Source organism: Pan troglodytes, chromosome 7 (genome assembly GCF_028858775.2).
Source record: "Pan troglodytes isolate AG18354 chromosome 7, NHGRI_mPanTro3-v2.0_pri, whole genome shotgun sequence".
Taxonomy (NCBI): Eukaryota; Metazoa; Chordata; class Mammalia; order Primates; family Hominidae; genus Pan; species Pan troglodytes.
In genome coordinates this window covers 78,252,657-78,274,968 of record NC_072405.2, presented here as the reverse complement: position 1 = coordinate 78,274,968, position 22,312 = coordinate 78,252,657, and the positions used below count along the sequence as shown (strand labels likewise).

The 22,312-nt window shown below is 41.5% G+C and overlaps 1 protein-coding gene across 12 annotated transcripts in view; it reads right to left on the bottom strand.

Moving 5' to 3' along the window:
* The window catches only part of SULF1 (sulfatase 1), a 193,716-nt gene that overhangs the window by 26,982 nt on the left and 144,422 nt on the right, over nt 1–22,312 (bottom strand). For all 12 annotated transcript variants that reach the window (XM_003311746.6, XM_003311747.6, XM_024345182.3 and 9 more), the window contains 6 exons: nt 12,279–12,495; nt 9,348–9,600; nt 6,527–6,623; nt 5,969–6,063; nt 5,599–5,664; nt 4,159–4,331 (listed from right to left, as the gene is read on the bottom strand). In XM_003311746.6, coding sequence (XP_003311794.4) covers nt 4,159–4,331; nt 5,599–5,664; nt 5,969–6,063; nt 6,527–6,623; nt 9,348–9,600; nt 12,279–12,495 — 901 coding nt within the window. The remainder of the gene's footprint in view (nt 1–4,158; nt 4,332–5,598; nt 5,665–5,968; nt 6,064–6,526; nt 6,624–9,347; nt 9,601–12,278; nt 12,496–22,312) is intronic.

The window sequence follows — 22,312 nt, the reverse complement described above, 5'->3', positions numbered from 1 at the left end:
TGTAATTTCAATAGAGATGACTGCCTAGTTAATGGTGGCATTAAAAAATACCTAACGTAGATGATGGGTCGATGGGTGCAGCAAACCACCATGGCACGTGTATTCCTATGTAACAAAACTGCACGTTCTGCACATGCACCACAGAACTTAAAATAAAAAAAAATAAAAATAATAAAATAAATAAATAAATGAATGTCCTGGCCGGGTGCAGTGGCTCACATCTGTAATCCCAGCACTTTGGGAGGCCGAGGCGGGTGGATCACCTGAGGTCAGGTGATCTCAGGTGAGGTCAGCCTGGCCAACATGGGGAAACCCTGTCTCTACTAAAAATACAAAAAAATTAGCTAGGTGTGGTGGCGGCCGCCTGTAATCCCAGCTACTTGGGAGGCTGAGGCAAGAGAATCACTTGAACCCAAGAGGTGGAGGTTGCAGTGAGCTGAGAACGCACCATTGCACTCCAGCCTGGGCAACAAGAGCGAAACTCCATCTCAAAAAAAAAAAAAAAAAAAGAGTGTCCTGATTGACTCAGCATGCTGTGAAGCACATCTGTGGAATCAGAAAATCTTTCTGAGTCATGTTTCATATGAAAGCAATTAAGATCACACATCAAACATAAACTGAATGTCTCACTGCATTGTTAAGTGGGACACTGAGATTTGTTTTCCTTAAGCATTCTTTAATAAGTGAGAACAAAATGTTTTGGACCTCCAAAGAATATGAAAACTATTTTTAAAAACTCTTTTTTAAACCTTTATCTCAAACTTTACATTTCTATTTTGTGTGTTTTCTTTTTCTTTCTTTTCTTTTTTTTTTTCTTCTGACATGCGGTCTCACTCTGTCACCCAGGCTGGAGTACAATCATGGCTCACTGCAGCCTTCACCTCCCATGCTCAAGTGATTCTCCCACCTCAGCCTCCCGAGTAGCTGGGACTACAGGCGGGCACCACCAAGCCCGGCTAATTTTTGTATTTTTTTGTAGAGACAGGGTTTCACCATGTTGCTCAGGCTGGTCTTGAACTCCTGGGCTCAACTGATCCTCTGACCTTGGCCTCCCAAAGTGCTGGGTTTACCGGCATGAATTGCTGTTCTTGGCCTTTTTATTTTGTATATTTTCATAATACACAGGCATGTTTGTATAGTAGTGTAATGAAATATAGACGGTGTGTTTATTTTAAAAATTGATATGGGTACATAATAAAAAAATGTTTAGAGACCATTGCATTGGAGGATCTTGTGCCTGGGTGGATTTGACTTTTCTTTTCTTCTTCTTTTTTTCATGTTATTGAGTCTTACTGTGCCAAGGGCTTAAGTTGACATAGCAAATATGAGAAATATAGCAATAATATTATTAAAATATGTAATAGAAAATGTATAAAAATATTTAAGCATAGCACACATAGTATTACTTTTTTGAAATTTTTACTTTAGTATATATATTACATATACACACAGATACACATATATACTTGTGTATGTGCACATATGTGTACAGGATCCTGATATAAGGTGCATTTTTTTACTGTGGCTTTTTGGGAAAAAATTCTGGAAGCCACTGTCCTAGAATACCAGAGCACCAAGAATACATTGTGTATCAGAAGGAGCATCAAATTTGGTATTGAATGGTATCAGTTCCTAATTCGCTCCTGTGTACAAGAGCAGAGTGATGGCAGGCACGTTCCTCACTCACCAGCACAGTGACATCCAGTGGCAGGCACTCAAAGCTTTGTTAAATTGACATGAGTTGATTTGATCTGGACAGGGTGGCTTGCTTGTTTGTTTATTTATTCACCTAAAATTGACTAAGCAATTCCTTTGGGTCAGGAATACAGTATCATACAGACATGGTTTTTTATCTTGAGAAACTCATAGTCTAGTGGAAAGGACAACAGTTAAGCAAAAACAGTAGTCAAAAAAACTACGATTACAAATGTGATACGTCCCATGGGGGAAAAACAGAGCTTGCTGATAGAGCGTATCAAATGGGCGGACCCTAGTCTGAGGCACAGAGAGGGTGTCCATGAGCAGTGACACTGCAATTGAGGTCTGAAGGGTGAGTAGTGTTTTCTGGGCACGGGGCTGTGGGCAAGAGCCTTCCAGGGAGGGGAAACAAGTGCAAAGGCCCCATGGCGAGAGGGAGCTTGAGATGCTTGTGGAATAAAGAGAAGTTGAGTGGCTGAAGCAGGCAAGAACAGGAGGCAATGGTCCCAGTGTAAGATTGGATAGGAGCATATGGGGTTTTGTTGGATATGTTAAGGATTTTGCTATATTTTATTTTATTTTTGAGACAGCGTCTCACTCTATTGCCCAGGCTGGAGTGTGATGGCACGATCACAGCTCACTGCAGCCTCAGCCTTCTGGGGTCAGGTGAAGGGATTCTGCTCTTTAGCTTAAGAAAAGCAGGTGTCCTTAAAAGATCACCCTAGCTCCTCTGAGCAGGATGGACTGGTGAGGACCAGAGGGGAGCCTGGGAGGCCACAGAGGAGGTCTGGCAGTGGCCGAGGTAAGAAATGGTGGTGGCTTGAGCAGGATGGCCTCAACTCAGATGATAAAAAGCAGATAGAGGTATGAAGGGCCTCCTTCTGCCATAAGCAACTATAACCCTGTGTTTTGCAATGCTTCAGCTTTCAAGGAGCTTCCACTCCTGGATACACCAAAGGTGAGGCTCCCTCAGGACCTCTGCTTGCACTGTTCCCTCTGCCTGGAACATGCTCCCTCCCACAGGGATCGCTTCTCTCTATCCTTTAGGTTTCAGCCTAAATTTCACCTCAAAGACCCGTCTTCCACACCCTCTCCGAAAGAGTCCCATTTAAAAATGTTGACACAGGAAGAGGAACATCACACACCGGGGACTGTTGCGGGGTGGGGGGAGGGGGAGGGATAGCATTAGGAGATATACCTAATGCTAAATGACGAGTTAATGGGTGCAGCACACCAACATGGCACATGTATACATATGTAACAAACCTGCACGTTGTGCACATGTGCCCTAAAACTTAAAGTATAATAATAATAAAAAAAATGTTGATCACTGTTTCATTCATAGCATTACTACAACTCATAATTATTTTGTTTCATTTACTTTCTTTTTTTTCTACCTGTACCCCATTAAAATATGAGCACAGAAAATAAAGTGTCTTGCTAGATGTTGTGTCCCCAGTTACTGTCCCCAGCGATCTGAATAACCCTCAGGGATTCCCACACCACAGTTTCAGAAACTATATTAAAAGTTAAATGCTGTGACTTTAAGAGTTCATTCGGCCTTGATGTGATTTTAAACAGAAATGCAAACATGGACCCTGAAATCAAGAAACATCAAAATGGAAAGGGAAAACATAAAGTCTCCTAGGACAAGCCCTAGATCCCCCCAAGAATGGTCTATCAATTCTTTGGAGTCTCCAAATCCCAGTTTGAGAAACAGTAGCCCGGGTGGTCTCCAGGGAGCTTCTCAGTTAGAAGATTTTGTGTTTCATCTACTCTATAGGCTGGTAAGCTTCGATCAGAGGATGTACTATAAGAATGTAGGGTATTACTTCTATATGGCCTCAGTGAATAATGTGCACAGGCCACTAAAGAAAATATAAGCACTATTTTAAAAGTGCACAAATGTTATTATGCCATATCCTTAGCAATTCAATGTAAAACCAAATAATTTTGTAGAGTGTCTATTATTCTACAAGTCTAGTGCTGGTACTGAAGTGGACTGAGAATAAGTAGAATATGGGCCCTGCATTTAAGAGGCTTTTACCATTCTTTTTCTTCCTTTTATTACACTTATGTACTTGAAATAAAGCAGAAACAAAATCTATTTGGGGCAAAATTGTTCATCCATTTACGGGATGTTCATCCCTTGCGTTATTTAGCTATAGAACAGTTCTACTGGGTAAAAACTGTGCCAGGTGCTGGGTATTATGTGAAACAACATCATCAGGAGGAAAAAGCCAGGGAGAAGCTTGGCATTACCAAACAAAAGGCCAGAAAAAATTTAAAGAAAACAGTAATACATGGCAAAATCATTTGAGTTTCCAGTATAGAGTAGAATATGATGCCTTTCTCTTGAATCTTTGTAGATTCCTCGTTTTATGCTGAATTTCTGATCTAAGTTATGAGTCGCTGTCTCTGCATGGCGGCAGGAAGTGGCATTTGGAACAAGCAACTTACGGTTCCAGAACGGGGCTGTCTGCCAGTGGTTGTTGTCATGCGTGAAGCAAGTGAGGCCAGGCAGGCTGCACTCTTCCCCCTTCCTCTGCCGTCTCTTCTCCTTCCTCTCCTTCTTCCTCCTACGGTTCTCCTTGAAAAGTTGCAGTTTGCTATCTACTTCCTGAGCAGCCTCCCTGTTCCAAGAGAAGGGATTATTTTGAGTGTTCAGAAGGCACTTTCTCAATTACAAATAGGCTTGTTGCTGTGAGTCTTGCACAAATATTTAGATGCCTTGATAAGAGATAATGGACGACCTTCATTTTGTATAGAGGGACTTAAAATAGAATCAGGAATAGTGAAGGCAGGCTGGGCACAGTGACTTGCACCTGTAATCCCAGCACTTTGGGAGGCTAAGGTGGGCGGATCACTTGAGGTCACGAGTTTGAGATCAGCTTGGCCAACACGGTGAAACCCTGTCTCTGCTAAAAATATAAAAATTAGCCGGATGTGGTGGCGCACACCTGTAGTCCCAGCTACTAGGGAGGATGAGGCACAAGAATCTCTTGAACCCAGGAGGTGGAGGTTGTAGTTAGCCAAGATTGCACCATCGCACTAAAGCCTGGGCAAAAGAGTGAGACTCTGTCTCGAAAAAACAACAAAAAAGGAACACTGAACGCAAATGCATTCAGTGACAGCTTTCTTGGGACCTTATTGAACCTAAGAGGACCAACATTTTCCTCCTCATGTGCATGGAAACATCGATGGAAATAAATGTTAATGTGAATGACAGGATCCTGCTAGCCACACTCTTTGGACAAATGGCTTATTTTTTTGGCAGCCGAGTACCAATCAGCCATCGAGTTAAAGGTTAGTTGAATCAGATGGCTTGGATTAAAAAGTTTAAAAAATTCTTTGACAAATTCTACTAAACAAGTTTAGATAGCCTTTATTTTTTAGAATTATTTTTTATTATTTTGTCTTTTATATATAAAAGGCTTAAACTTTGTTGAAGTTTAAATACTAAATCTCCTTCACATGCAAATTTTGCTATTATTTAAAAAAATTTATATTTCTTCCCACTTTCAGAATTCAGCACTATTCCAGGCTGCTCTGTAGAACACCAACTGCATCGAGAGAGTCTGTAACCCTCAAGTACTCTCCACTGAAAGCAGTGCATGGAGTAAAATCTAGTTACTGGTCCCATCTGCCAGGTAGGGAGCACCCACAGAATGACAGTGGAGTTCAGCAAGGCTCCCCAACAAAGGATGCCAAGAGCATTGCCACGGTCCCTTGGTGAGGTGGGGCTTTGCTTTCAACTTCATGAGCTAGGTGCCCTCCTAGATGGATCTACTTCTTCTGAAGCGGCACTGCAGGAAACACAGGGGTCCCTCCAGCCTCTTTGAAGGGCCAGGTGGACAGTCATTGACTCCCAGCAAATGTGGAAAACAGAGAGTTACTTACTTGAATGGGTGAAGATGGCTCTTTAATTTCTCTTGCTTTTTTACACCTTTCCCTTTATTGTAATAGCTGCAGGTGAGAAGATTAAAAAGTGAGCCTTCATAGCCTTGCATTGGATCAAAGTGTTCATTTTATAAAAAGAAAGCAAAATAGAAAGAAGGAAGGCAGTGATGTTGTAAGTATTTTAGCTGAATGGGACTTTTTACTTTCTGCTTAAGTTTAAGCATATTTAGTTTTACTTAAATAGCTTAGGTTATCATACTCTATGACAATACATTCTACAGGTAAGAGAGAAAAATGAGCCCAGTGCTAATGCCTCTGGCTTGTGTGGAAATGAATTTGGAAAGTGGAGCATGGATGGAAACAAGCTCACCTTTGTTTACTGCAGCTACATTCCTCAGGCTTCCTTCTCTTCAGATGTCCTCTCACTTCTCTTAAATTCTTAATTTTATCTTGCAGAGCTTCAATCTGGAAAACATGTTTTCAAGCACTTACGTATTAAGATCAGGATTTTCTTTACAAAGTACTTTTCTTTTCACCTTGTTTTCTCTGTTCTGTAATAATAGCTATTCATCTGAGATGATACTTAACATAGAAACAAACTGGGCATAGAATATGTGTAAATAGACTCTATATTCCAACCCATGTGTTATAGATAAACATTAGCAGATTCCTCTTTTATAACTGAATCATTTTCTCACAGAGATTTCAAAAGACCATTGAGTCAGTTCCCAGTCTCTTCTCATACTCTATATTGTTTTCAGTAGGACTATCATTAAATCACTGGAGAAAGACAAATAACTTTTTTTTTGTATTTTTTCACATAATTATAGATGATGTGTATCTGTGGTATGTCCCACCAGACACAGCAGGGCTGGCAGGCCGAGTTTGAGTTTGGAATATATCTGACAGTCACATAGCCATGGCTAACCTCTTTGTCAATGTATGCCTTATGGTCCTTCCACGCTCTGGCCGATTGGTACAGTTCTCTCTCACAATGGATAGAGTCATTGGGAAGAATAAAACACCTGCAAAACAAACCAAAACCATGTGAAATAGGTTTATATTCTAATAGCAGAAAACACTAAAGATAACAAAGAGAACTTTTAATCCTCAATATCCTTAATGTCAATACATGCAGTAACCGTTGAGCTGATCCAAGACCAGCATCAATGGGAATATTGAGAGGTGACAGCGTGCTGGCAGTCCTCACAGCCCTCGCTCGCTCTCCGCGCCTCCTCTGCGTGGGCTCCCACTTTGGCGGCACTTGAGGAGCCCTTCGGCCCGCTGCTGCACTGTGGGAGCCCCTTTCTGAGCTGGCCAAGGCCAGAGCCGGTTCCCTCAGCTTGCAGGGAGGTGTGGAGGCAGAGGCGCGAATGGGAACCGGGGCTGCGTGCGGTGCTTGCGGGCCAGCTGGAGTTCCGGATGGGCGTGGGCTTGGCTGGCCCCACACTCGCAGAGGCCGGCCGGCCCTGCCGGCCCCGGGCAGTGAGGGGCTTAGCATCCGGGCCAGCGGCTGCGGAGGGTGTACTGGGTCCCCCAGCAGTACCAGCCCACCAGCGCTGCGCTAGATTTCTCACCGGGCCTTAGCTGCCTTCCCGCAGGGCAGGCCTCGGGACTGCAGCCCGCCATGCCTGAGCCTCCCACCCACTCCATGGGCTCCAATGCGGCCCAAGCCTCCCCGACAAGCACCACCCCCTGCTCTATGGCTCCCAGTCCCATCGACCACCCAAGGGCTGAGGAGTGCAAGTGCATGGTGCGGGACCGGCAGACGGCTCCACCTGCAGCCCCTGTGCGGGATCCACTAAGTGAAGCCAGCTGGGCTCCTGAGTCTGGTGGGGACGTGGAGTCTTTATGTCTAGCTCAGGGATTGTAAACACACCAATCAGCACCCTGTGTTTAGCTCAAGGTTTGCGAATGCACCAATGGACACTCTGTAACTAGCTGCTCCAGTGGGGCCTTGGAGAACCTGTGTGTCAAAACTCTGTAACTAACTAATCTGATGGGGAAGGGGAGAACCTTTGTATCTAGCTCAGGGATTGTAAACGCACCAATCAGCGCCCTGTCAAAACAGGCCACTCCGCTCTACCAATCAGCAGGATGTGGGTGGGGCCAGATAAGAGAATAAAAGCAGGCTGCCCGAGCCACCAGTGGCAATCTGCTTGGGTCCCCTTCCACACTGTGGAAGGTTCGTTCTTTCCTTCTTTGCAATAAATCTTGCTACTGCTCACTCTGGGTCCACGCTGCTTTTATGAGCTGTAACACTCACCGCGAAGATCTGCAGCTTCACTCCTGAGCCCAGCGAGCCCACGAGCCCACCGGGAGGAACGAACAACTCCAGACGCGCTGCCTTAAGAGCTGTAACACTCACCGCGAAGGTCTGCAGCTTCACTGCTGAGCCAGCAAGACCACGAACCCACCAGAAGGAAGAAACTCCGAACACATCTGAACATCAGAAGGGACAGACTCCAGACGCGCCACCTTAAGAGCTGTAACACTCACCACGAGGGTCCGCGGCTTCATTCTTGAAGTCAGTGAGACCAAGAACCCACCAATTCCGGACACAATATGTTCTAGCCACCAGTGAGGACAAAATGTCACATGGGTGGATGGTGTCACAGCTCTGTGACTAAGATCATCCCTACAACCACTTTTCAAGGCAGTTCTTAATACTCACACCCCCATGAACAGGATACCACCAAAAAACTCAAGTTCAAATAGACATAGAACAAAAGGGACCTTTCACATCATAATGCAAATGGCTTGAAGAAAAGCAGATTCGGAAGGGGAATTCATTCCTCTCATTTTGTTAAAAAGAGAGTGCCTTAAGTACCCCACTGAGTTTTGAAGTAAACAAACAGCCCCAGGGATAGACAGTAGGTGGGATGTGGGGTTAATAATGTAAGAGAAATGCATTCTGGTCTAAACCCCTTAGTATATAACTGCATCAACTTCAGGCACCAGGAGACCAGAGCCTCAGAGATAAAAATCCTGGCAGAGCATACAGTGTCCCATCTCCTCAAAGTGATACAATTAGGGAGAGAAAACAAAGATCTTGCTAATAAATTCAGAAAGAAAACATTTCCTAATCAAGAGAGTAAGTAGACTTTGGATGGAGCCAAAGAACAAAGTGAGTTCATTAAACTTATGAGGGAATCATCTGCCTTCCCTGTCTCCTTGACTTCCAGGGCCCTCTCTGTGATCCGGGACTGGTTAGATGTTCGTACGTCTTACATCCATTTGTAACCTACATCATCTCTCTGGAAGCGTCTCTGGGACTCACTGTCCTCCCTTGGACTGTGTTTCGTTTCTGAGGCTGTGACTACACAACTGCTCCAAGTGACAGTGATCGTGTAACATGGAAGAACTTCCAGCCTCTGAAATTGTTTCCATCTGTTTTCTAGATGCCTGCGAAGGTAACTGCTTAGGCTCATGAACTCCATGCCTGTTAAGTCAAGATGTGACGGAATTACTCTGGCTGGATTCCTAGATGATCAGCCTTAATGTGAATTACTCTGGCTGGATTCCTAACTGATCAGTCTTAATGTGAAATCAAACCCAAAGCATGTGTCCAAGCCTATGATTGCGTGGACTCATTGTTTCTTTAACCCCCAGTTGCTACGTAGGCCAGCCCTCAGGCACTGTATTGCCAAGTGATACTGCTTTTTTGCCAAGTGCAAAATGGTGATAATATGGTGTGTTGTGGTGGTAGTTCTGAACTCAACCCTAGTGAACAAATAAAGCCTTCTTACTTGTGTGTCACTCGGACAGTGGTAGGTGGGCCCACGGCGTTGCTGCTATCTGCCAGCATCCCGCCCCTGTTGCCACCACTGGAAGCCTGGAGATCTCTTGGCCCCTTGTGGCCTTCATCATGACGCTTAGCAATGTTTCTTGGTTGCAACACTTGCAATTCTTCTTCTTCCAGATTTATGTCATATATTTCACCTTCAAATTCGACGGACAAGGAACGTGTCTGCCGAGTATGGACAAATCTGGGCTTGTACTCTAGAAGTAAGGGAAGATACATTACTATGGATGTCCTGATGTAGCTTACAAGGGAAGAAAGTGATCACCTGGTCCAGAAGGGGTCCTGGAGTGGAGAAAGCAGTCCATGCTGCATTGCTGAGTGGCATCGTGGTGCCTGCAATTCACGGTAGCAGAGGTTGTCCTGGCAGTGCCATTGCCTGGCAGTGCCATTGCCTGGCAGTGTGATGGATGACACACTTCTCTGGGCCTCCAGCCCTTCATCCGTCAAGTGAGGGGGTTAGTCCAGATGATTTCTAGGATCCTTTTTATTCATGGCAGGCTGTGAACTTCTACCTTTGGTTTTCAATGTGAACTGCTCAGGCTATTTTTTTGGATAAAACCATATTCCCAATTATGGTGTTAATAATAATGACTATCCTTTATTGAGCTTTTGCTATGTATTATATACTTCATATTTATCTCTAATCTGGAGTCTTGAAAGACAGGTATTATTATGAAAACCCTTACATACAAAAACATCAGATTGTCAATACAGGTTCATCCTTATTTTATGGATGAGAAAACTGAAGTTTTGAATGTCACATACATTTTGCAAGGTTATGGAGCTAGGACTATAATCTTCTCAGACTATGAAGTCTTACCACTACGTTGGGCTGCTTTTTCAAAGAGGCAAATGCTCTAGACAACTTCTATTTGTACAAATAGTAGAGGATTACTCTAAGAAGAATTAAATTTTGTTAATGCTTTCATCAGCCAACTCACTTTTATACCTGGCAGAGGAGGGTTAAGGCAAGGGGTGGGCGGGCAGGGATGGGGAGAGGGCGGCATGCTTTCTGGTGACTATGGAACCTTTTCAAGAACTCATGTGTACCAGATAAGAACTTTAATGTGCAAACACTAGATGCTCTTAGCTCTGTAGAGGCATATTCGTCTGGCCTTATCGCTCTAGCCTGCTGCTAACATAGAAAGAAGTGGGGCATACTGGCTGTGGAATCAGAATTGTCATGCTTCTGAGACACCTCTCAGCTGAATCCTGCAGTTTCCAGATCAGGGAGCAACCTCCGTGACAGTAGGGGTGTCAATAAGAGTGCTTACGAGTTCCATCCTTGCAGAAAGGGTGAAAACCGACTCCTGCTCTCAAATACACAAGATTCCATACAGTTTGAGAGAGCTGCCCTAGACTTGTGTTTGTGCCTAATACTGAAAAATCAATGTGCCTTATGCCCAGTGCCTGGGAAACAAGGTCGAACTTTCTGGAAGAGAAGAGGGCACTCCTACTTCTAAACTGAATGTTGCGAATCAGCTTCTGAAAAAAGAGCATGCTGGGGTCCTCGTCCCTTATTAATTTTTTTTTTTTTTTTTTTGAGATGGAGTCTTGCTCTGTCATCCAGGCTGGAGTGCAGTGGTGCGATCTCGGCTCACTGCCACCTCTGCATCTCAGGTTCAAGCAATTCTCCTGCCTCAGCTTTCCGAGAAGTAGCTGGGATTACAGGCGTGTGCCACCATGCCTACCTAATTTTTTTGTAATTTTAGTAGAGATGGGGTTTCACCAGCTTGGTCAGGCTGGTCTGGAACCCCTGACCTCAAATGATCTGCCTGCCTCAGCCTCCCAAAGTGATGGAATTACAGATGTGAGTCACCGCGCCTGGCCTTATTGATTTTCAGAAATTTGATATCTTTGTGTGAGTTATTAGACCTGGAATTTTTCTCTTAGGGAAGAAAAAAAGTCTCCCAAATCAAAGATTCTTAGTATTTTGGCTTACAGATTCCTTTAAAATTTGTTAAAAATTGTTGACCTGGAAACAAATGTCCATATACACATGGAAAACACAACAATTTTGGATGAAATATCAGGGCATGGCCCTAAAGCCCATATTGTGGAGTCTACAATAAAAATGCCTGTTCTCAGGGCTTCCATTGTTCTAGTGTATGATTTGATTTCCAAATCTTTGACATAGAATTTAATTTACTTAAATTGCTTCTTTCCAAACCAGTATAGAAAGAAATCACCATAAAATTGAGTCATTTTCCATGTTACTCCACTAGGTGGTACTAGATTCATTCTTTCGTGGAGGGTGTCAGCCCGTGGATTTTCACATTTATATAATCGTAGGTTTCTTATAGCTATTAAGAAAATTCTAGGAAGTATTTTTCATACTGAATGCAACTAGTTTGTTCCTGCCAATCAACGAGATCCAATGATTTGACAGAATTAAAACATATATATATTGTCCTAAAACAGAGATTAAAATATATGCCTTAAAAAAGTGTTTATGCTTTTCCTCTTAAAATTAAATGCATACACACTGAAACCTTGTATTTACTATTTTTTAAAAGCAACTTCAGGCAGACAAGTCAGGAGATGTTGGCATTACGATAAAATAAAATGGACTTAAACCATATCCTTTACCTTTTGGAATAACCATTTTATAAACTCTTTTATGTGTGCATATGTTTTGCATCTGGTGCTTTTATGAACTATATTTTCATTCTATGCTTAAGTGAAAATGTTTACAAAGCAAAATGTCACATTAATCTTAGCTTTCTTATTTTAAATAGAGCAATGATGTGCTTTTAGCCTGAAAATGATGCATTGATAATATCTAAAATGTAGAAGGAGCAACCCTTTCGTCTCTCTATTGTTTATTCCCACAGGCCTAGGCCACCACTGAGATGGTCACAAAAGCGTGGCTTACTTGGAGTCCCCTGGTTTCTCAAGAATTGCCGTTGACTCTTTCTTTGGCTTCTGCTGGCACGGTAACCAGACTCCCTACAACTGCACTCTTTGTCTTTGTCATGGAAGCCGCGAGCGTAGAGGTTCCGCGTGCTCTGCCGGACTGTGAGCAGGTCACTGGGTCCTTTACACTTGTGAATTCGAAGCTTGCCAGATGTATCCTCAATGCATTGCCACTTCTGCAAAAGCCAACGTGAAAGCAGTTTACCGATTCTGCTCCAGGTGTTATTTATTAAGAGCTGCTGCCTTAGTTTTTTTCTTTTTTCTTTTTTTTAGAAGCACTGGCAATATCATTAAGGAGAGTGAATGAAGAAAGGCAAGCTTTTAAGTGACCCTGCAATAACTCGACTCTCAGTTATTTCTTTCACTGTAGGCAAATACAGATGACAACGAAATCATTGGAAATCAAACTACCTCAATGACACTAGAGCCAAAAACTGATATATGAATCCTTAGCACGCAGACTAAACAGTCTTGAATGAAACATGTAAAAGCCGTTAGTTCACCAAGACACACGGTGCAGCTGTCAGGACTGCTTTCACCAGACCCCTCTTGCTCTGGAAAAACAAACTTGGCTGCTTTGTTCTCCGCTCCTGAATTTCTAATGTGAGCCAGGGAAGAATGGCACATGAGGAAGACAGAGATGAATTTAATTGGAGCCCATCATGGGGCGAGCCAACTCTCATATACCCCAGACATTAGCAAACTTGTCAGGCTTTCTTTTGTGTCTTTTCTTATCCTTCTAAGAACATTGTGATATGGACAGAAGACAGGGAAACCCTGGGTAGAAGAAGGTAGTTTCCTGGCAAAGGCCTCACCCTCAAGCCCGGGAACCTACAGCCCTAAATGGGGACAGGGATTCCTGTTTTTGCACCCCAAAAGTTGTTTTTGGCCTGCCATGCCACCTATCCTGTGCCCATATAAACCCTGAAACCCAGGCTCCGGAAGCAGACAAGGAGATGAGGAGACAAGCAGACGAATGGTGGAACAAGGTGGCAGAGAAAGACAGAAGAAGAGGAACGTCTGAACACTGAGAGGAGCTTGGCTAGGGGTGGTCAGAGAGGAGTGTGGCCATCCAGCGGCCAAACTGGGGAAGATCATCTTCCCACTCCATCCCTGCTTCTGGCTCCCCATCCGTCCCACTGAGAGCCACCTCCAACACTCAGTAAAACCCTGCATTCATCCTTCAAGCCCGTGTGTGACCTGATTCTTCCAAGAGCTAGGCAAGAGCTTGGAATACGGAAAGCTGTCATATTGGCCCTCTACCCTTGTCAAAAGGCAGAGGGTCCATTGAACTGGTTAACAAGCTGTCTGCAGACGGCAAGGCTAAAAGAGCATTGTAACACTGGGGCCGTCGGCACCTGCCCCTAGATACTACCGCAGGGCTGGAGCCCAAAAGACTCGCCCTGGTTCCTGTACCTGCCTATCTGCGTGCTCCCCCTCTCATCAGGGGTTTGAGCAGTGGTGGTGACCAAGCAGGCATGCCACACCCCTGTTGCACATCCTGTGAAGGGGATCAGGGAACTCTGCAGTTTCAACTGCACACTCGGCAGAGAGTGGGCATGCTGCTATGTGAGACAGAGTTCACTTCCCAACAGACACATACGGGGAGCTTGCACTGACTTTTCTAGACTGAGCCTTCTAACATGCCTGCCACAGATGCTGCAGGCTTACATCCAAGTAAATATGACATTGCCTCCGGACTAAGTGTCCTTGCACTTACTGAATCTCAACCTGGCTGAAATAATAGCTTTTCACCCTGGGGGTCATTTCCTGGGATCCTCCACATCTTACTTAAAGACTGAATAACTTCTTTTACATTTTATTTTCCCCCTTCTCCCTACAAAATTAATTTGGGAGGCAGGAAGAATATTTAATTTTAAGTTGGCCACAGTTGTCACAGAGTTAAAATATAGTGTTATCACACTTTTGTCTTTTTTCCTTTCCATATAGGTCTATCAGTTGTGTACCATTATCTACTGAAACTTTTCTTTATCCTTTATTGTTTTTGTTCATATCTAGTTAAAGAGTGAGAAACTCTTCTTTAAATGGGTGCATTTCTAAACTATGGACAGAACAATACTATCTGCACTGTAAAATTATGTTTTTTTGTGCCACGTATATTTTCAAATATATTCAAATAAATAAATAATTATTAAATAAAAGATGTTCTTTCATGCATCATTTAAAAGGATCTCATACCTCCCTCTTATACCAGTACATATTTGGGGTGATATCTTGGTTGCAAAGTGTCCTACTGCAAAGTAAAGTTTGGCCAAAGGTCCCAGATGGCTTTGCTGATAACTGACACTCGTGTACAAAATGATATGCAATTATTCATGATGAACCAAGATGCAGAGCCATGGTTTGCTTTCTCTTAAGGGAGTTGTATGTCTTCAATGTATGTTGAATTATCAGAGCTGCTTTTTGGCTTCTACTATATAATCCCCAAATCCTAGAGATACAGGACTTCTTCTATGATTTTGCTTTAGCCCCCTATACTCTTGGTACTACTGAATTTGGTTGTTTCAAGCCATATCAGGGTACAGCCTTTTTTTGTGGATTGGCTAGGATGTCTTGAACGTTTAACATCTTCATCCAGAGAAGCAGGAGCTCAAGGGACAGACAGGTGACTAACGAGTCATCCCTCAGCATCCACTGAGAATTGGGTCCAGGATGCCCTGCAGATACCCAAATCCACAAATGCTCAAGTCTCTGATATAAAATGTAGTATTTCCATTTAGCCTACATACATACTCTTGTATACTTTATCTCTACATTACTTGTAATACCTAATATAATGTAAATGCTATGTAATTAGTAGTTATTCTGTATTGTTCAGGGAATAATCACAGGAAAAAAAGTTTATGCAGGTTCAATACAGACGAAATCATCTTTTCTTTTTCAATTCTTTCAATCTGCAGTTGGTTGAACCCACAGATGTAGAACCCACGGATACAGAGGGTGGATTTTACTTACAAAGCCGCAAAAAGGCAACACAAACAAGAACAGCCTAAGGACTAAGTTAGAGATGATTTAACTTAAAAATTGTGAAGTCAACTTAATTAAACACAGGAAGTTAGGTCAGATGAGTGGTTCTCAAATTTGGCTGGACAGAGGGACTTTCAGAAGCTCCCCAGATGATTCTAATGTGCAGTTGGAGTTCAGGCCACTGCTTTACATTAGCAACTGCTTACTGGACAGTTTTGCAGCTGGATTCCATGGGGAAGGCAGGAGGGATATATTTAAGTCTAAGTAGCTCATATGCATGGGTCTTTGAGAGGGATGCGTGTAATTGGTGGGGGTGGCATGTGCAAAGGAAGCTGTGTCTAGAAATGTACTGATGTAAGCAAGTCAGAAAATGACTCCAGTTGGATGGATGAATACTATCAGTGCACCTATGCTTTCAGGACTATGTGCGTTGTTTAAGTGAAACCAGTTATCCTTGTGCTGTCTCCACAGTTAGTTGATAAGTGACAGAATTTTGACTTAGCTGAAAACTGCATGCGGCCTGTTCATGATTCTGCCATTTAATGTGGAGATCAGTGGTTTCCAGGCCTGGGTTTGTGGCACTCACAGACCCAATTATAGCATTCATGGCTATCCAATTAGCTTTAGGATGTGCCAAGAAATGATCAAAAAAGTTCTCAGAGCTGGGTGTGGTGGATCACACCTACAATCCCAGTACTTTAGGAGGCCAAGGCAGGTGGATTGCTTGAGCCCAGGAGTTCAAGAACAGCCTGGGCAACATGGTGAAACCTTGTCTCTCCAAAAAAAAAAAAAAAAACATATATATATATGTGTGTGTATATCTATATCTATATCTATATCTATATCTATATCTATATCTATATATGGCTAATCATGCTGGCACATGCCTGTGGTATATACATCTAAGCATGCTGGCACATGCCTGTGGTCCCAGCTACTTGGAGGGAGGCTGAGGTGGGAAGATCACTTGAGCCCAGGAGGTCGGGGCTGCAGTGAGCTGAGATCATGCCATCATGCTACTGCACTACAGCCTGGGCTCAGAAACTGACAGACAACTCCATTAACATATAACTATATGCTATATAGAATTATTGCTGGGGAAAGTGTTGCCAAAATAAATAACTTTTCGTAACTTCGCAAAGTTTGGGAATCAGTAGCATTTGAGTGTCTGTCTGTATGTATATCTGTCTTAAATCCAAATGGTTTAAGGCTTATCCATCTACCTGGATGATCTCTGCCTCTAGCATTTAAAAATGAAGAGTTGACTGCTTAATGCCTAGAGAAGCAAAATAATCGGCTAGTGAATTCACAATCCACAGCCAAGTGGAAGCATAAGAGGTGCTCCATCTTCTATCAGACAGGAAAATATGGCTAATTTTATTCTTGAGGCCGGGTGTGGTGGCTCACGCCTGTAATCCCAGCACTTTGGGAGGCCAAGGAGGCTGGATTGTCTGAGGTCAGGGGTTCAAGACCAGCCTGGCCAGTGTGGCAAAACTCTCTCTCTACTAAAAATACAGAAAAAAAAAAAAAAAACGGCCGGGCACAGTAGCTCAAGCCTGTAATTTCAGCACTTTGGGAGGCCGAGGCAGGTGAATTGCCTGAGGACAGGAGTTCAAGACCAGCCTGGACAACATGGTGAAACCCCGTCTCTACTAAAAATACAAAAATTAGCTGGGCATGGTGGCACACGCCTATAGTCCCAGCTACTTGGGAGGCTGAGGCAGGAGAATCACTTGAACCTGGGAGGCGGAGGTTGCCGTGAGCTGAGATCATGCCACTGCATTCCGGGCTGGGTGACAGAGCAAGATTCTGTTTCCAAAAACAAACAAACAAAAAACAAAGAAACAAAAATTAGCCAGGTGGCGGCGCATGCCTATAGTCCCAGCTATTTGGGAGGCTGAGGCAGGAGAATGGCTTGAACCTGAGAGGCAGAGGTTGCAGTGACCCGAGATTGAGCCACTGCACTCCAGCCTGGGTGACAGAGCAAGACTCCATCTCAAAAAAAAATATATATATATATATACACACACATATATATGTGTATATATATATTTATGTATATAAATATATATACACATATATATGTATATATACACACATATATAATGTGTATATATATACACATATATACACACACATATATGTGTGTATATATACACGTTATATATACACACATATATGTGTATATATACACACACATCTATGTGTATATATATACACACATATATATGTGTGTGTATATATATATATTATTGAAAAATAATGGTCTAAAGTCTTTTTGTGGATCCAATTTATATCAACTTTAGTACAAATACTAATTTTTAAAGCACATGACTATAGTGAAAACCTGTGGTTTTTATAATCACAATGCATTCAAAGAATTCTGCCTATTTTGTTTGTTTTTGCCCTGGAGGAGCTGAGGGTACAAGTAGATTCCTGTAGAACACAAAGGTGTAGGCAGAAGTTTTAGTGACTTAGGCTATTTGGAATCCTAGTTGAATTTCCCATTAGCCAAATTCTTTGTTGGTTTCCTATGGGATAGAGATGAAGAGAAAAGGTGTTTCCTTCCTGAAGAGTTGAATTTCACCACGCTGGATGTCTGGCACTGTCCTTGGCTATGATGATGTATCATACGAAATCAAATATACATACATATATGCATATATGTCTACACACATGCATACAAACATATTATCCATGCATACTACATATATACATATATCTACACACATACTTGGATGAAGCAAGAGCCATGAACAAAAATGTCAATTATTTTTTCTACCATGGACCCTTTGAAAAAGTCATAGACCCTGTTAGATAAAGTAATTAACTAGAGGCTTTGAAAATCTTCCTACTGGCAAGCATACTAGGAATTTTAATGAAATGTAATTATCACACATTGCCACAGCCATTTTAGAACTCGATATCATGACAATTTTTATGACTGCACAATAAAACCTTGAAATAGCTGCAACTAAAGTGGTGATCTTAGAGAGTTTATAGAGGGAAGCAGAAAAAGAGAATTTTTAAAAGAATTGCTCTGAAACTCATGAAGCAAGCCATTTAAATAGTCAAAATAATGAGAAGAGATGTTTTTTGCATTGCAGGAGAGTTTCAGGAATCAGATGAAAGCCTGAGCTCAGGTGAGGCACCTGCTAATGGGATGTGTGGAGTCAGCCTCAGAAATGAGCTTTGTTCAACAAGTGCCCTTACAGAAACACAGCTGTCACACTGTCTTGCTATTATCTATGCTCTTGAAGTTTATCAGTAAATCAGTTAATTGCCAAATCTGATTGTCTCCATCTTCACTGATGGTTCATTCCTTCTGCAAATTCTCTTCCTGTTTTCTGCAACTACATTATTTCCATTCTCCTTCTGTCTGATTTATCAGTCTGTGCCAATAATTTAGCACACAGTCATTCCACAAATATTTCTGCACAGCAACTATGGGTGAGGTGCTAGATAAAACTATTTAAATAATTTCTTAAGTTGTTATAATTTTCTTTTAGCCTTTCCAACTATGGTGGAAGTTGGAATTAAGGGCAAGGGCCATGTCTCATATTCCTGAGTCATTCCCAGAAGTTATCTCAGCACAGAATCACTTGGTTAGGTAATTATGTGTTAGTGTTTTTGATTGATTATATCTGCCTGTATATAAATAACACCTGATGAAGAAGAGAAGGCTGGCAATTTTGGTATGAGGATACAAATGGTGTGCAGCTAGTTTGGTGGAATCAAATCTAATGAGAAATATGTCAAATGCATTTCAAACAATTTCATTCATCATCATCTTGACTACCATGATTATGATCATTTATTTAACTCTTGCTTGATAGCAGGTACTGCTCTAGAGCACTCTTTATGAATTTTTCATTTAATCCTCACTACAACCCAGAGTGCTGTCACAAGTCATTTACTGAAATAGGATTTCGTAGTAGTGAATATTACCTATATTCTGTCTTGGACTTGGAATGGTGTTTTTTACTCATCGGTGTGGCTTAAAGGAAAAAGTCTGGATTTGCAAGCTCAAAAAGCCTGGATTTGAACACCAGCTCTATCACATGGCTATGTGGCCCTGAGCAAGTAAGCTATGCCACATTAGCCTTTGCAGAGTTATGAGCATTAGCGATAACACACGGGAAGAACTCAGCACGTGGCAGGCACTCAACAAAAGCAGCTGCTATTATTATTATTATTATTATTATTACATACATACACCCACACATGGTTTATTACTTAAAGAATGTGATCTAATGTGTATTTGATAAGAGGTAGCCATTTTTAATGGAGATGAGTATTGGGTTGGGATTCAAAGACCTTAATTTTAATTTTTTTTTTTTGCTGCTAACTCTATGGCTTTGAGCAAATTGCAGAATCTCTTTGTTCTTCTGGATTCCACATCCGATAAAATAATACTTGCTCCTCCTGGCTTCATGGATAGTCATGAGAATAGATTGTTTGAGTGTTTTGAAGTTCTAAGGAAAAGATGTACTATATGAACCTAGAGCAGTACTATAATTGGCCTTTAAAAAGTTTATCCAATCCTGGGCAAGCTAATGTTTTCTGGTGGTAAACTGTACAAAATAATTATTATTTAGTGAGAGAGACAGAAGCTTTCAGTCACCCAGATCTTGGTTTGAACTCAGGTTTGTCATTCTTCTAGCTGTGTGACTGGTCAAGTTATTTTCCCATCTGAGCTTCAGTCTCTTCATATCTAAAATGGGCATAATATGTATCTCATAGAACAGTTTTCCATGTAAAATACTTAGTGCAATATTAGATGACCTCTGGTTGCTTTTCCTTCCTGAAGTATCCGCTAAATAATCATTATAATTTCTGCATTTTGAATTGCAAATATTTCTCAGATTGGTTAAGGATGTTGTTCTCTGTTCTTACTTATGCCTACTTGTCTCCATTTTCATGAGTAAGAAACAAAAAAAAAACCCCAAAAATTGGCTACACCAAAACAATATTAAGCAAAAAAAAAACAAAAACCAAATCTGTAGGCATCACATTACCTGACTTCTAATTATACTACAAGCCTGTAATTACCAAAACAGCATGGTACTGGCATAAAAACAGGCACATAGAATGGAACAGAATAGAGAACCCAGAAATAAAGCCAAATACTTACCACCAACTGATCTTGGACAAAGCTAACAAAAACATAAATTGGGGTAAGGACACCCTATTCAATAAATGGTGCTGGGAAAACTGGCAAGCCACATGTAGAAGAATGAAACTGGATTCCTATCTCTCACGTTACACAAAAATCAACTCAAGATGGATCAAAGACTTAAATCTAAGACCCAAAACTATAAAAATTTGAGAAGATAACATTGGAAAAACTCTTCTAGACATTGGCTTAGGCAAAGAACTCATGACTAAGACCCCAAAAGCAAATATAAAAAACCCAAAAATAAATGAATGAGACCTAATTAAACTAAAAAGCTTCCGTGCAGCAAAAGAAATAATCAGCAGAGTAAACAGACAACCCACAGAGTGGGAGAAAATATTTGCAAACTATGCATCCAACAAAGGACTAATATCCAGAATCTACAAAGGAACTCAAACAAATCAGCAAGAAAAAAGCCAATAATTCTATCAAAATGTAGGGTAAAGAAATGAATAGACAATTCTCAAAAGAAGATACACAAACAGCCAACAAGCATGAAAAAATACTCAACATCACTAGTCATCAAGGAAATGCAAATTAAAACCACAATGAGATACCACCTTATTCCTGCAAGCATGGCTATAATAAAAAGTCAAAACAAAACAAAACAAAACAAAACAATAGATGTTGGTGTGAATGTGGCAAAAAGGAACACTTTTGCACTGCTGGTGAGAATGTAAATTAGTGCAACCATTACAGAAAACAATATGGAGATTCCTTAAAGAACTAAGAATGGAACCGCCATTCAATCCAGCAATCCTACTACTGGGTATCTACCCAAAGGAAAAGAAGTCATTATATGAGAAGGACACATGCATAGGCATGTTTATAGCAGCACAATTAGCAATTACAAAAATATGGAACCCAGCCTAAATGCCCGTCAACCAACAAGTGCATAAAGAAAATGTGGTATATATACACCATGGAACACTACTGAGGCATAAAAAGGAACAAAATAATGTATTTTGCAGCAACTTGGATGGAGCTGGAGACCATTATTCTAAGTGAAGTAACTCAGGAATGGAAAACCAAATATTTTATTTTCTCACTTACAAGTGGGAGCTAAGCTATGAGGACGCAAAGGCATAAGAATGATATAATAAACTTTGGGGACTTGGAGGGGAAGGTTGGGAAGAAGGTGAGGGATAAAAGACTACACACTGGGTACAGTACACACTGCTTGGGTGATGGGTGCACTAAAATCTCAGAAATCTAACTAAAGAATTTATCCATGTAACCAAAAACCACTTGTATCCCGAAAACTACTGAAATAAAAAGAAAAATTAAAAAAATTGGCTACAACTTTTTCAAAGGTGCACTGCAGTGAAAGCTGAATTTTATACATAAACACACACTAGTTCTTGGTTACCATATGTCTTATGACATGGATTTGGCCATAATGCAGGTCAAATCACGTTCTCTGAAATGTCACAACTGTATAGTAATTTTGTGATAAACTGATTATTATTCATGCCAACATGAACATCATAAAAAAGTTACCTGCATGTGGACATGTGTTTAAAATATTTATCTTAACACTGGGGAATATACAAAGACCATATTCACATCTTTGTCCAAACTGCTACTTAGCTCAAGTCATTGTCAAATTTTCTCTCACAAATATGAAATAGTGTTACTTGTGCCAGGAGGATTTATCTCCTGGCCTGTTTTCTTTGAGATGGTGTGAGATGGGAAAGAGAGGGGGACGGAAAACAGAAAAGGAGAAGCAGAAGAGAGAGAAATGTTACCTATTATAGATTTTAATCTAGATAATAACTTGTAAAAGTCAACACTGGAATGTTGGAAGATGTATGATTATTGTAATTCCT